The sequence below is a fragment of the Misgurnus anguillicaudatus genome, chromosome 24 (genome assembly GCF_027580225.2).
Source record: "Misgurnus anguillicaudatus chromosome 24, ASM2758022v2, whole genome shotgun sequence".
In the NCBI taxonomy this organism is placed as follows: Eukaryota; Metazoa; Chordata; class Actinopteri; order Cypriniformes; family Cobitidae; genus Misgurnus; species Misgurnus anguillicaudatus.
The window spans coordinates 26,060,620-26,076,654 of NC_073360.2; the positions used below are offsets into that span (position 1 = coordinate 26,060,620).

The window sequence follows — 16,035 nt, forward strand, 5'->3', positions numbered from 1 at the left end:
TTGTGACATAAAACATAAATTAATTAAACAAAATATTAAATTATACAATGTATTGCTGTTGCTTATAGCCTTATTTGTCTGAGGTTTAATTACACATTATTTTATGATAAATTAATGTATTTTATAAAAAAGTCATAAAACTAAGCCCCCCCCCTGGCACCAGTTTAAGAACACTACTTCAAATCAATTAATGTTCATTTAATGCTTGTCATTGTTAGAAAAAAAAAAAAAACTTAAAGGCAGACATAGTACAACAATTTTATTATTTATTTCAATAGCTATAAACATTTGGATCGTAAGAAAGTCCGGAACTTGAAAGAGTTTTGAATGAATATGAAACAGACACAACGGATGAGTAGACAAAGAGCATCAGAAAATTTGCCGGAGAGTAATATTCCTCAAGGGATAGGAAAATAATGTTAAGATCAAATTCTTGTTTATAACATACAGTTGCTTCCCATTAATAAAGTATAAATGGTACACTCACCCAGCCAAAATCAAATAATCTGGTTCACATATCTTACTCTCCGGTCACATAAATGCCATACAGAGACCAAAGATGATATAGGAGTATACATTTTGGTCAGCATACAGTTTATGGACATAAGCAAGAAAAATTATTTGGCTACACATACCAGTCTTGAATCCATTTCATCAGCATGATGCAACAAAAGAAGGTGAATATTAGTTTATGACATTATTAATGCCTATAGAACAGTGCTACCTGGTCTACTTACTAAAATCTCTGCTGTTTTATGTGCTTTTACCAGAAAATAAAGTAAGAGCAAGTTCCCTGAGAGCATAAAACATGTTAACAAATGAAAAGAAAAACTCAGTCGTACATCACTCGACCTGTGTGAATCACAAGCAACAAGGTGCACGCTGGGAACACAGCCTCTATACAGAATAACTGTATGCATTATGACTAATCCTACAATGACTTTCCCCAGCAAAACAATTCATTTTTATTTACATCATTCACTAAACAGATCAAAGACTTGCTTCACTGTGCCACACGTGTGTACGGCACAACCATAAATCATAATGGCTTTTAAAACTTCACAGCACACAACACATAATGTATCTAGTATCTATATAACAAATGGAGCAAACGTCAATTACTTATTTATGAACAAACACATATAGTGCTTTGAAAAACATGATGATTTCATAGAAAGCGGCAAGCGCTCATTTATCAGTAACATTAAAATCAACGCTATGGCTTTGTATCAGGAACGTACTGAAATAAACACATGATCAAATGCCTGTGCATTGGCACACGCAATACTGCGACTTTGTGTCTTGTTAAACAAACAAACGCTTATCTGCTGAACAATCTTCTGACCTCATACAAACACGTCATTGACGTCCTCCAAAGTGCTACGTACACAATCAATACTGGGATGCAACATAGAAAGGTCCATGATGGCACATTCTTATTGGTGGATAGACTTCTTATGTCACGTGACGTACTGGAAGCACAGCGTTTAGGGTAAATCATTCAGTGCAATTCCCGAAAGAGCAAACCACACAGCAGCTTTTGGTTGGTTTAAAGACAGCATCATTCAAATTGTTCTAAGCTCATTCTTTAACATCACAAATATGTTATTTTATAAAAAAAGCATGTTCAGATGACATCTGTACTGGTACACACAATCTACCCACTTCAAAAAAGTATAATATTTTATGAAACAAGTATGGCAGTGCAAAAACGAGAAGGCGAACTCATTGGGTGATTTGCCTCTCTGGTGTAAAAATGACTGAAATTGAAATTTGGCCTTGAGAAAAGTGTACAGCTATGATGTTATTATATAAACAATGTGCACTGCCTTACTTGGGTACCAATTAGGGCTTTTGAAGTAATGCTGGATCTGTTATTTAACTGTATTACACAAATGGAAACAAACTTATCAGCACCCTTAATTCAAATCTAGACTGAATGGAGACTTGAACAATAGTGTTTCTTTATCTTAAAGCAAAGATAAGAAAAGTAAGTGTTTTGTCAGAATGAAAGTTAGTAATGTCTTTGATGTTTAATGTGCAGATTAGAATAGCGGCCCATTAGGATGTCAGGAAATACCAATGTGTTGAAAACATCTGACCATTATGACCCAAATGTACAAAGGACTCAAATGTTTAGACTTTTAGAAAACTCAATGTCAGGATTTCCCCAAATCATATATGGAGACATATATCTATAACAAATGAAAGGAATTTTAGCCGTTTAGGATTCATGGAAAAACAAACATAAGTTTTTACTATATCCGTTTTGTTTTATATACGAAATCAAGTATTAACAAACAATAACAAGACGATAATTATAGTGATCAAATGCAGGTAACAATAACTGCAGGCTCGCAAAAGGCTGCTACAACACGATCATACAGTCCTTTCTCAGCCTGTCTGAGGGAGTCTGCTTCTCCAGCCTGGGTTTGTCCGGCACGGAGATAAGGAGCTATCAGCCATGGGTCATTCTGAGGTCACCATGGAAACCCTAATTTCCCAAGAGGACAGAAACATCTGAAATTAAATAAGCAAGAGATTAACACACAAGACTAAGCAAAATGGGTTAACAGAATAAGAGGGTTACAAATATATGTGATCTAGTCTGTAAAAATAATTTTCTTGTGATTTACTGTTTTCTACACAAAATCATCCTACATAATGTAAAGAACATTCTGTGAAAATATAACCTTGATATCTTTAATAATGACTGAGTAATGTCATGTGAAAGATTGAAACTAATGATTGAAATCAAACATTGATGCTCCTTAGCTCATTACTAGATTATGAGACTTTAGCCTGGATTTCACAAACACATTTTATTTCTAAGATGACGTCAGCAGCATGGATATTAAAGTCCCCATGAAACGGAAGTAGCCATTGTTTTGTTTTCCCCGTGGTGACGCACATCCGAGTAAAACCGGCCTCTGAAATGAAATATGGCAGGGCTGGATTTGAATTCGTCCATTGAGAACTGATTGGATGATTTAAAGTTGGGTCGTTTTGCTAATTGCTTATCGCTGCGATCGTTTCCCGGACCCCGCCCACCTGCCACATCATATGACCGGAAGTAAAGAGAGATCGTTTTTAGGAGGGGAGGAGATTTGCGTTTTTAATTAAAGATTAAGAGGGCACATGAATTAAAAAAAATAATGAAGCTCACAGATGGGTGATTCTTGCGAAATTAGACTTAAGTGATGTCATGAAACATTTTGATAAAGTAACATGGAAATATTTATAATTAAAAAATCTTAAAAATAAAAATCTTCAGTGCATGTTATACTATAAACATTTACAGTAAATAAACATGTGTTATGTGGTGATCATTGGTAAATGTAGAGACAATAATAAGGAATATTAATGTGTCCAAGACCAATTTTCTCATCCTCCGCAACAATTTTCAATCATTGTTTATGCCCTCATGAACAAACATTTTCAAAAAAAATTGTTGGAAGGGACATAATTGACTGTGACACTCAAGATGGCTACCAGGTAAGCAGTTCTTATAAGTTGAAATTTTGTGTGTTATAGTACCTAGACAACTTTTTAGTTCTCATTACCGAAACATGAGTTTGTAAATGTATATATTTAATGTAATTATCATGTTGCGGTAATGATCATTTTTGATAATGATAATCTAAAAAATTTTAATAATTCTATAGGAAATATTTTTTAAATCCTCAATTCAATTCAATTCAATTCAATTCAATTCAATTCAATTCAATTCAATTCAATTCAATTCAATTCAATTCAAATTTATATAGCGCTTTTCACAATAGTTAATTGTTTCAAAGCAGCTTTACATTAATAGAAACAGTGAAAAGCACAGAAAAGCGAAAGATAGCACAACATAATACACGATAGCATAAGCAGTTAAATTTGCTGCGGCTATGACTCAACATTATAAGCGAGCGTATTACTAATGTAACGTCTAGAAGAGGAAGCTAAGTTAAGCCCAAGAAGGCTGCCTCCCCGGGTTAAAAAAAACCCCTAGGAGAAAAAAAACTTTTTAGCCGAGGAAATAAAAAAGTCCTAGGAGGGAAAACCCCTTGGGAGATATATATACATATACACATATAAATGGATTAGGAGATTAAGTCGAGATTAAGCGGGTTCTGCCTGTGATCGGAAATCCTCTATTAATAATGGTTAGAGTAAGTTCAGACCTTAATCTTATATGTGCAAAAAAAATTGGCTTCAAGGGCTTTTTAAAAAATCTGCTGGACACCTTTCAAGTCTGGATTTCATAAGAGTCACCCAGATAAGTAATTTGTAAAAAAAACCCTACAATATTTTAAAATAAATTACAGTTTTTCATCTTAATTTCGTGGCGACTTTAAGTACCTTTGTGATGTGTTTAGAAAATAAAAAACTAAATGCTGAAAAAAGGAATGAGACCCACCATGATAGTGGTTCCTTGTGTGGCTCCTCCTCTTCCTGAGTGGGCAGACGTCTACTTTGACTTTCTTCATCTAGAAATACACACAAAAATCTAGATTTTAACCCTGATATGTAGTCCAGAATGACACCCTATTAACTAACCTGAGCAGCCAAGCAAATTCAATTTAAGGCTGTTAAAACTTGCCAAATCAGATTTCTTTCCAAACATATGGTTTGAATTCATTTGACATCAAATGAACTCAAGTTTGCACCAAAAGCTCTAGTGTGAAAGAGACAATATTCTTGGAAAACTGGATGTAAAGCCTTACCACATGGGTTTCCTTCCACATCGTCTAGGAGGTTGGCAGTGGAGTTGGCTGTGCCCAATCTGGGAAAGGGCAATTAAAGTAAACCACAGACATTAAATTTACTTGAATAAAAGCAAAATGAACTGTGCTTAGAATCATATTCACATTCGCTGCAAGAAATCACAGTAAAGCTGCTGGGCTAATCCTAATCACAGAGTTTTTTTGTCATGTATTCTTTATATTTGATCATTTTGTCAATACCAAATTGTGAAAAGTGCTATAGAAATTTAAACTGAATGAGAACCACCATATGTGACCCATGCTGGCAAATTGAGTCGGAATGAACCAATTTTCAAAAATTAGTTATTTATATTTTGACATTATCTATTAAAAAAAAAACTTTAAAATGATGTATGATTTGTTGGAATCTGACAAAATATGACCTGTTGGAAGTTGACAGAGTCATTAAAGTCAATTTTTAGAAAAAAAACAAACAAACACTTTTTGATAAAGTCAAAAACAATAGTATAGAGACAGAGCGCAGCGCGTCACAACCTGAAAACCACGCCCACTGGGGGGGAAAGCGATCCAACAGTCTCCATTGACTTTGTATTGCAAAAGGCCGCCTCCTTGTCATTTCTGGCTTATAACAAAAAACTGAATAATGCCTAAAAGCTGCTTTGGGACAATATGTACAGCTAACAAGCCAAAGAACACAGAAATAAGTTTTTATAAGCTGTCGAGCCGTAAAACCCAGTCTTTAAGGAGAATAAAGTGGATCGCCGATTACGTTTCCCCCTATTGGACGCAGTTTTACTAATAGGAGTACTATGAAAAGTTGCCTGTTTCCATTTCTGTGTCTAAACGCTCGTTTTTTGAAGTCGACAGCTTATAAAAAATTATTTATTTATTTTTTTTGCGTGTTAGATGTACACCTTGTCACACAGCAGCTTTTAGGTATTATTCTGTTTTTAAGTTTAATCTGTAAATAAGTTTGTATAAGCTGTCGACCCCAAAAAACGAGCGTTTAAAGACATAAAAATGGATACAGGCAACTTTTCATAGTACTTCTATTAGTAGAACTGCGTCCACTAGGGGGAAACGTAGTCGGCGATCCACTTTATTCTCCTTAAAGGCTGGGTTTTACAGCTCGACAGTTTATAAAAACTTATTTCTGGGTTCTTTGGCTTGTTAGTTGTACATAATGTCACACAGCAGCTTTTAGGCATTATTCAGTTTTTTGTTATAAGCCAGAAATGACAAGGAGGCGGCTTCTCGCAATACAAAGTCAATGGAGACGGTTGGATTGATTTCCCCCCCCGGTGGGCGTGGTTTTCAAATTTGCATAACGGCGCTCTGTCTCTATAGGAAAAATATATGATGTTCAATTTTTTCTTTCTTTTATTGTTTGATTGACATGGAGACAGACAGCTTTAGGATCTACTGTAATGCAAGAATGTAATATAACGTTATACAACAGATATTTTCCACAAGAGTTTACCAAACATTCACTTAAGACATAACACATTATATCTGTGTAAATTCTTGTCAAAACAGATATTTTTAAAACAGTAATCTGATATATATATATATAAATATATATATATCAGGGTCACGCGCTCCACTCCTGTGTGAAAGCTTCAGATCTGTAAGTCAGCATGAGGAAGATCTTTGAGTCTTGTCACTCTTAATAATTATTTTAACATCAAGCAATTTCTGCACTTTATTTTCAAATACCTGCATGGTTTTAAAACCGAAAACAAAATAGATGTTTAATTACTATTTAGAGCATTGGGATGGCTACACGAGGGCTTTAATCGAAAACCTAAATTTCAAACAAAATGGACATTTATACTTTCTTTTGCCATTCTGTATTCCGACTCATTTTGCCAGCACAGGTCACATATGCCCCTATAGAGGAAAAACAAGAACCAGTCAACAAATAATTTTTTAAAGAAAGTCTACATTTTCCTTCCATGAGGTATCATTTGTCTCACAGTCGTACTGTGCACGGCGAAGGATACGAATGATGCCGCAGCAGCGTTCTTCTTTTGGACTTCCTGCGCTTTGTCTTCTCCGAGAAACCTCTAGCGATTTCAAACAGCTTCTTTCTGGTTGCTGCAGATCAGAAACCGACACAAACGTTAAGACATCTTATAAACAAATAATGGATAAGCTGAATTGAGGCAGGCTTCTCTTACATTTGCCCATGTGCTTTAGCTTGTCTCTGAACAAAGCATCATCAGATACTGCTGTGGAGGCATCTACGGATCCAGAGGCATAGTGGTCACCTGTTTTGCAGTAAACCAGTCCAAAACACACCATTTAGTAACACAAACTACGTTTTCCCCAAACTAACTACTACGATAACAGCATATTCTAGGTGGCTATATTAAAACCCCTTAAGCGCAGGAGCTATTTTGGGGATTTCCGTCTGGATTTGATATAAGACTTGTGTGTCATATTTGAGCGATATGAAAAATCGAATAATATACAGAGTTTAAGAGGGGCATTGTTATGCATAGGGCTGTGAAACATATCGAAACATCGCAAATGTGCACACAGCGATATTCATATTGTAATGCTTTGCAATAAATTAGCCATTCAATTTTACTAATTCAAAAAGTAATGTATGGTCAAATTTTTGGGTCAATGTGGATAATATACTGTAGTATCTAGCATGAGGATGTGAGTTGGGATATGCGTGTGTGTGTAACTGTGCATGATATCGGTGATATTTCTTTCATATATATTTTGTTATATTTAGTGGTAAAACATGGCTGGTCACAGAAATTGTGATGCTTTCTTTTCCCAAAAACTTTAAACATATAAAGAATTTTCAAAACGAGATAAACGCCACTTTATAAAAAAATTAGTTACCACCAAAATCAGTATTGTATCAGGTCAGTATTAAAAAGTAAATTCTTAATTTTATTCAAAATCCGATATCTGTTATTTTGTCATCTTTTCTCCCTTTTCCCCAAAATGTGATAAACGCCAGTTCTCCATCCCTGCAGAATGCAATCAATCTGCTCAACAAATCACAGCGCACCATTCCACGCATTGTAAACAATGGCGGCAGGTTGAATACACACAGAATCCTAGTTTTCCCTCATCTACTTTGTACATCGTGATCAACATACAAACAAAAACAAAATAAAACCTTTGATGAAATTGATAAACCGGTGGTGGTTTTCTGTAGCGGGGAACAAACGTAAGCTACTCGGGCACTTGAGCGAATGAAAAATGTCGGCTGTTCCTTGTTCTCACACGACAGCATCAAGCTTCTCTCATGCTAACACACTGACCCCAGGGGATCTTATGAAAAACTTTCCATTATCTTACTCAAAGTCAACGAAAATCGAGCAAGACCAAAACATTCAGCGACGACGTCCCAAGTATGACAGCTGCAATGCAATGACAGTGTTCTTAATATGACAAAGTAAGTGTTTTAATTAATGCCATTAATGTTTAGATTTTTTATAAGTGTATACCAATAGTCAACTAAATGAATATACAATGGCAAAGATAAATACACATTTATATACTGATTCAATGGATTTATTGCATTTTTTATAATAAATCTTTGAAAATCAAGTTATGGATTTGAATTTTTTTTGAAAGTTTTCATCTTGTCACTTTCTTGGTATTTATACCACGGGTCTGTTGAATGCTGCATTCTGATTGGCTGAGAAATGTTCTATGGGTGTTGATTATTTTTCTGTAAACCGCACACCTAACTTTTCAAATGTCTTAAAAATAGGCACCAGAGCAATGTTTGTCGTAACCGTGGTATAAGAGGAATAATTAACTCCGGTCCTTTGAATTATTTGAAAATAATGCACACCTGCGGTGTAACGGCACTCCACTTCGCGTCGTGCCGCATTACCACCTTGGTGTGCATTATTTTCTTATAATTCAATGGCCCGTCGTCAATTATTCCTTACAGAAAACACATTTTTACCCAAATAAGTCAAAATGGATTTATCGCTTTTTGGAACCAAACTCTTCATACGTTGGTTATATAATTTTTTAAATGCATATTTCAATACAATCTAAATAGATTTCGAAAAAAGAAACACTGTATTGCATCTCAAATATCGCATTATTTAGTGTGCTATCACAGTTTCTTCAATATCGCACAGCCCTAGTTATAAAATTGCTTAAGTGCTGCTACTTGCTTCATTGTTCTGAGTGTTTGCTAGGACATTGCCAAATTAATGCAACTTCTTGTCAAATACTGAAAGACTAATGACCAGGAATTAATAAATGAATCAAATTTGAGTATATGATCATAATCTAAAGCAGTGTTCTTCACTCCCAATCCTGGAGAGCCGGTGTCCCGCAGAGCCCAGCTCCAACCCCAATCAAACACACCTACCTGTGACTTTCTAAGCCATTTCTCAATACCAAGTACACCAAACTCGGACTTGTGTCCTTCGTAGTTCGAACTTGCAAGTTCAGACTCGAAAGAACGAACTCCTGACGCGAAATGCATTCTGGGAAACTTCGCTCTCATAAGTCCACACAAGTCTCCTCTGATGCATCCTCGATAAAATAGGCGGATCAAGAACACATCCGGGGATTTTATTTGAACTTGGGCTTGATGCGAACTTTGAATTGGAACAGTACTTGGGCCGCGACTGATGACGTTTCACAAGTCCACAAGAACGCAAGTACAGACAAGAACGCATATTGAGAAACGGCTCTAGAGATCATGAATTGGTTAGCTTTCAGGTGTGTTTGATTAAGGTTGGAGCTAAAGTCCGCAGGACACCGGCTCCCCAGGGTTGGGAGCGAAGAACACTGATCTAAAGCATTAGCCGTTTCTCAATGTCAAGGATACTTCCTTGGCAGGACTAGTCCTTACAAGTCACTTCCTTCAGATGTTAGGCGAGGCTCCTTTGCTAGCAAGTGCACGTCATTATGTCATTGCGTGATTGAAATGTGTGCTTTCGGTGCTGCGCGCATAGAATTGTGGGTGATTTCAGCGCGTGAAGAGCGCGAAGGATACAAATATGCATCCTTTCCTGTATATGGGATATTTCTCGAACGAAGGACTCAGTCCTTGGCTGAAATTTCGAGGATCCTCGACATTGGAACAGTCCTTCGACGGATGTCGATGACGTAGCATCCTCGAAATTCTGGCTTCCGAGGATCCTTCCTTGACATTGAGAAACGGCTAGTGTTTCTCAACCCTGGTCCCCCTTCCAGAATGTTTTAGATGTCTCCTTATTTAAAACACCTGTACCAACTCATCAGCCTCATTCCAGAATGTCTCCCTAACAAGCTAATGATTTAAATCAGGTGTGTTAATCAAGGAGACATCTAAAACATTCTGGAAGGGGGTCCTCGAGGACCAGGGTTGAGAAACACTGATCTAAAGGGTTTTAAAAACAGGACACAGACATACACCGAAACAAGTGAATAAAATCTACCTGTGGAGTTCTCAGCGGTAGCTGACGAATGACTGGATCTGGATTTCTTTGACTCATATTTCAATCGATCTAAAACAAAAACGACAGCTGTTACATAAGGAATGTTCTTGTTCTTTGACGTTCAATATTCTATTAAGGTTTGAAATTAAACAACAAAGACACCTTGTGAGACAAGCTGTGCACAAAAGCATGTTACAAAATCTTAAACATTAAACATTTTATTAACGGGCTTTGAGAAAGTGGTTGGTGTCAATGTCCTCAGCATGGTGAGTAAATAAGCTTTTGAATTTACTCTTTAACACATGGGTCATCGTTTCTCTACCTCTTTCTAAAGCAATGAGGAAATCTCGGTTCCTCTGTAGCTCCTTCATGAATTCCTCATTCTGCAAAAATAGCGCAATGCGCTCGTCTTCCAAATATTGCTTCAGTTTGCGTTCCTGCTCAGAAGCACCACCTGTTCCTGCCGCAAGAGCAGAGTCCTTCTGGGGTACGGAGGAAGATGATGATGAGGAGGAGGGGGCATTGGAGATGCTACTCTGAGAGCCCTGCAGAACAAAACAGAATTAGATTTTTATTGTCATTGGTTTAACATTTCCTAGTGGCAATACACAAATTATGAAACATAAATACAGTAAGATTTGAAAGAACATCTCCTGTTCCCTTGGCTGATCAATTTTTTTAAATTACAAAAGTACAGTCATAAAAGTGAGCGCAGTTCCTCACAGAGATTTTTTGTTCCTAAATATAAGAAGGAACATCCTAGTTTAATGCTGAAGTTTCAATTTGTTTTTCAAAGACTTAAGTAGAAAATCTCTGCGTCATATTTTACACCAAAATTAAGTTTATTTTTGTCACTACAAGGATTTTCTGCAATTTAGCACATCTTTCAACTTGTATTTTATTAATGGGAAACTCTGGTAAAATGTATGCTTAATATTTAGATTTAGCATAAAGAAAGGAAATCAAATTTTTTTTTAACCAAACTGAATTAAGGCCCTAATAAAGAATTAAAATGCTCATATACTGTAATACTCTGGTCCAGTCTGGTAGATACTCCATGTACAATATAACAAACCCTTACCTGTATACTGTCCAATTGTTGTGGCAGGATTCGCAGAAAGTCATCGGGCAGATTGCCAAGTAATGGCGGATTCCAGTTCTTGTAACCTCTGACTTGTGTGTGTCCAGGCGGAGGCTGAGCCTCAAATCTAAAAGGTACCAGAGGTAAACCTCAAGTGTCACAGATGCTAATTTATAATAGCAACTTGCATGGAACAATGGCAACATTTGGCTCACAATTCTATTACAGTTCTTACGATGTGTCTGACCCTTATATATGTCTGAATAAACAGGGACTTTGTCTGTGGATAAAGTAAACTTTAAGCCATTTTTATGGACTTTCCAAGCCTGTGCCAAAACACGTGCAATTTAGTAGAAGTTTACAACAGAAGTTTAATGGGAACTGTAGTTTGTCTTATGAACACCAGGGGGCATCAATCAGAGAACTCTGACTAAAATAAAGAGGCCCATGTTGACCCTAATACACTCTTTTGTGACTCTTTTGTACCCTTTATATTTAAAAAATACTTTAAGGATCATTAAAAAACATAAAAGTGTTGTTATAACCTGGGTGGAGGAACAGGTGGAGCATCAGGGTATTTCCGGTCATATATGTGCATGTCATATGTTGGTGGAGAGTAAACTGGGGGTGGCTCTTCGTCTGAGCTGTCTGGCTCAAGGGTCCGCTCAAGAATCTAATAAAGGTAAAAGGAGAAAATGTAGAAAAAATTAGAAAAAAATGGAGACTCTTTTTCACTATATGCAAGTGTGTTTTAATTGTTCTGATCAATAATGTTTTCGACAATGGTGGTCTAACATTACGCCTGTATTTAGCATTTGTCGTGATCGGATCTCACGAGACAGATCTTAAAGAAACAGTTCACCCAAATATTCACATTTTCTCACAATATAGACACCCTCATGTCATCACATACATGATTTTCTTTTTTCCCTTAAACACAAATGAATTATTAAATTCACCGAAAAAAATTCTGTTAAAATGCCATCATGTACTCTTCCTACATTGGGCTACAAAGCACATATACGTTCATCATTACAATAATCAAAATGACTCCAGTGGGTTAATATACTGTCTTCAGATAAGCACCACAAATTCAAAAATGGCAGCTCATCTTTGAATCTCATTGGTTTTCGCATGTTTCATAACTAGTTGTCAATCATATGTGTGTTTTATCACAAAAGAAATAACAACCAATGAGATTTAACATTACTGACTGCAAATTCTCATATGCCAGCCCCACATGAGAATTTACCGGATTAATATGCATGTTTTCATGGATACTAGGGATGCACGATATATCGGCCGACAAATCGTTATCGGCCAATAACTGCTAATTTTGTATATTATCGGTCTGATAGCAAAATTAGGCCGATAAATGAAAGCCGATAAATGATGGATAATTTTGGTTTGTTGAACCACTTCACTTGCTCATTGCTGGCCATGTGGGGTTTGATTGGTGCTTTCTGTGACATAGCACGAAGATGACACGTGTTGCGGGCTTAAGAAGAGTATGCTAGTCTAGCGCAAAGACAAGATGTCCGCCGTCTGCGAGTTTTTCATTGTGAAAATAATATGAATATTTATCGGCCTATAGATATCGGTTATCCCCACCCAAATTTAAAGAGTTATCGGCCAAAATTTCCATATCGGTGCATCCCTAATGGATACGCAAACAAGCTTAAGTAAATTATTTCATAATACTACTGATAGTCCTATTAGTTGGATCAATTTTTCCACATAAGATCAGTACTCATTTTATTTAATGCATCTAAAGTGGTCAATGATTGCAGTGATTTTCATGGAGACTAGCATACTTGTTGAGTCTATGCAATACAGCACATACTGTTTCAACACTTCCTCATCGAAACAGAGCATCATAAATAATGCAAGGGAAAGTACAGCAGTGGGAAATGTTCTTAAAACCAGCTGCATACAGAATCATGCCAGAACATATAAACAAAATGCACTGCATTTTATGCTTCACTTATGATTCAACTGAACATCTTATGATTGATACAGCATCTCTGCTGGGCCATGAATGAGATACTTACTGTACTGATAGGGATCATCATTTTTTCAGAGGATTTTGGCTAGGAAAACGGAGTATTTTACCCTGCCTAACAAACTTAGTTCACGCTGCACAGAATTTATTCTGATTTGTAAGTATATTAGATATCTTGTAATTGTAATCGAATTCAACCAATGGTTACTGATGAAATGTTTTGAAACTAAATTCTGGAATAAAACAAGCAAGTACTGACTGTATGTTTTCCCTATTTATTACCCTTATTATTTACCCTCAATGTTCAAAACCAATATACATTCTTTTGTGTCCATACCACGGAAGTCAATGGAGGTCAATATTGTTTGGTTACCAACGTTCTTCAACATAACCTTTTTGTGTTTTGCAGAAGAATGAAAGTTGTAAAGGTTTTAAATGACATGAAGGTGGGTAAATGATTAAAGAATTTAAAATTTTTTATCCCTTTAATGCCGGGCTCACATTACAGGATTTTTAAAATCCTGACAGATTATGAAATCTGGTTGCAGCACCACACACATAACGAGAATCTTGTCAGATATTCTTCCCTCAAATCTTAAACATGCTCACACTACAGGATTTATAAATAATAGTGCATCACACATGACAATACAGGATATTATTAAAATTATCTTGCACATCACATCAGGCAAAGAGGTTATAAAGGAATGCAAAGCAAAATTCTCAGTGTTAAATTAACTTAAAAAAACTGAATCAATGATAAAGTTAATGAGATAATGAAGTGATTGAGTCATCAATAGTTAACATCTGCTGGGTAATTCCATATCAAATATACTAAACTGATTGAAATAAGATCGGACTACTACTACCTACTACTACCTTTTTGATTTTGATATTTAAGCCTTAAATAAAAAGGTTTGTGCAGTTCCTAAATAGTAAAACATCATCAAATGTCAAAATATAAAAAAATATAAAAATTATTGAGTCAGGGATGTGCTGGTAAATACATTTTGACACAGATAAAATCATTTTAATCGTAAACTTTAGACCTTGATGAGAAATAACATCATACGTTATTTTATGATTCCCCCCTTACTTTAAAACAGATGCTTGTGGTTTATTCCTTTTTTATGAAAACCCAACAACAATTAAATAAATACAAACTCCGATATAATAAAGGACGAAGTGAAACCGTTACTCTTTTCTTCTTTGTGCGTTTTTTGCGCTTTTGCTCCCGTCATTGTTCCTGTCAGGGTTGCCAGATCCGTGTAACAAAACCAGCCCAATGGCTATTTAAAACTACTCCAAAAGCATCCCAATGACTATTCACATCCCAAATACCAATAACTAATGAACCAAATCCTTACATCTCTAACCAGCAGAAAAACATCAACCTGCAGATGCAGAAACAGTTTAAAAGTAGTCCAAATCAGAACTCTGCCGAAAGGCCGCAAACCTGGCAACGCTGCTAAAACAAGCTGGTCGCACTGTGAGAAGTAGAAGTGCCTGATAAATGTGCAGTTCACGTTCTATAAAGAAAAAGTACCTGATTTTGAGCACATATGAATTATCAGCACCTGGCTTTAATTATAAGTGCACAGGTCACGCTGTATAAAGCACACACGTATTTGTGCTGTCCGAAGACAAAGACTCAACTAAAGATCTCACATTATCTTATTTCTATATCATCTCCATCTAACACAGAAAGAAGCCTAGCGCGAAAAACCTATGTGGTGAAAAGGGCTGCTAACCTCTGGCGGGATGCTGTCATCTGAATCCGAGCTGTCATCCGAGCTCTGCCCGTCAATGCTCATCTGGAGGAGCTGGTCAATGGTGGCGTCCACAGCTCCGTTGTTGGAGCGGAGAACGCACTCGATGACCTCATAGTCCATGGTTGGGAACATGGTTTTGAAGTCCTCCATGGCCTGATTGAACTCCAGGCGTCGAACTTGCCGGTTGGGCCTGGAGTTGTTGAGCTCCCCTGCTGCCGATCCGCCGCTCCCCCGAGAGCCTCCATTACTGTTGCTGCGCCGAAAAAGGCTGGTCATCCTATGGGAGCCCGTTCGCCACCAGTCCAACAATATTTTTTTTAAATGTCTTTTCGACTTTCTCTTTTTGATTTTTAAGTGATTCCTCGCTTTCGTCTACAGCTAATCAAATACAATTTCTCATTGTAAGCGAGGGAAACAGTTTATTTTTTTCTTCTTCTGCTTGCTAATCTACATCCAACCCAACAGTATGCATGCTCTGGCACCGGCTAAGTAGACGGTCTGGTCCCAAGTGCCTGATTCGAGACGTGGCGCACAACAGTGTGATCCCCCATTAGCTCCACTCGGCCTGAAAACAAATACAGAGACATGAGAAAGGCTTTGAAATGATGTTCTTCATTATAAAAACCTTTAACTGCCAAACATAAACTGTTTAATGATCTGATCTCATGCTTCTCATTGGCTCGCTCTGGAGACCAGCAGACCCGGATTTAGTTGCTTATGGCCACACATGCTGTTACAAAGTTCCCGAGGGACGGATATAATAACATCCACAGATATAATGCAAAACAGGCAGATAAAAATAAGCTCATCTTCAGCAAAAGGAAAACTAGCTTGCAGGAACTGCGAAGAAAAACTACAATAATGATTACTACCGTAAAACAAATGTGCTTATAAAGACCAAATTGAGCTCAACAGAGCTCAAACAAAGTTAGGCCAAGTCAGATTAACACTAATTTATGGGGTTGTGACAATATACTGTGTGTTATTATTATTTTCTGAAAAGTGTAAAAATCTATCTCGTTCTCATGAACCCAATATTGTGAGGCACATG

At 36.7% G+C, this 16,035-nt stretch overlaps 1 protein-coding gene across 3 annotated transcripts in view; it reads right to left on the reverse strand.

Annotated features, from left to right (window-relative positions):
- Window positions 1–244: 244 nt before the first annotated feature.
- cuedc1b (CUE domain containing 1b) overlaps window positions 245–16,035 on the reverse strand; it is a 32,030-nt gene continuing 16,239 nt past the window's right edge. For 2 of the 3 annotated variants that reach the window (XM_055196833.2, XM_055196834.2), the window contains exons 2-11: window positions 14,964–15,549; window positions 11,756–11,883; window positions 11,211–11,337; window positions 10,452–10,674; window positions 10,130–10,198; window positions 6,893–6,982; window positions 6,716–6,809; window positions 4,713–4,771; window positions 4,406–4,475; window positions 245–2,520 (exon numbers count right to left, since the gene is read on the reverse strand). In XM_055196833.2, the coding sequence (XP_055052808.1) occupies window position 2,520; window positions 4,406–4,475; window positions 4,713–4,771; window positions 6,716–6,809; window positions 6,893–6,982; window positions 10,130–10,198; window positions 10,452–10,674; window positions 11,211–11,337; window positions 11,756–11,883; window positions 14,964–15,260 (1,158 nt within the window). In that variant the 5' untranslated portion in view covers window positions 15,261–15,549 and the 3' untranslated portion in view covers window positions 245–2,519. The remainder of the gene's footprint in view (window positions 2,521–4,405; window positions 4,476–4,712; window positions 4,772–6,715; window positions 6,810–6,892; window positions 6,983–10,129; window positions 10,199–10,451; window positions 10,675–11,210; window positions 11,338–11,755; window positions 11,884–14,963; window positions 15,550–16,035) is intronic. The other variant, XM_055196836.2, reaches the window with a different exon arrangement.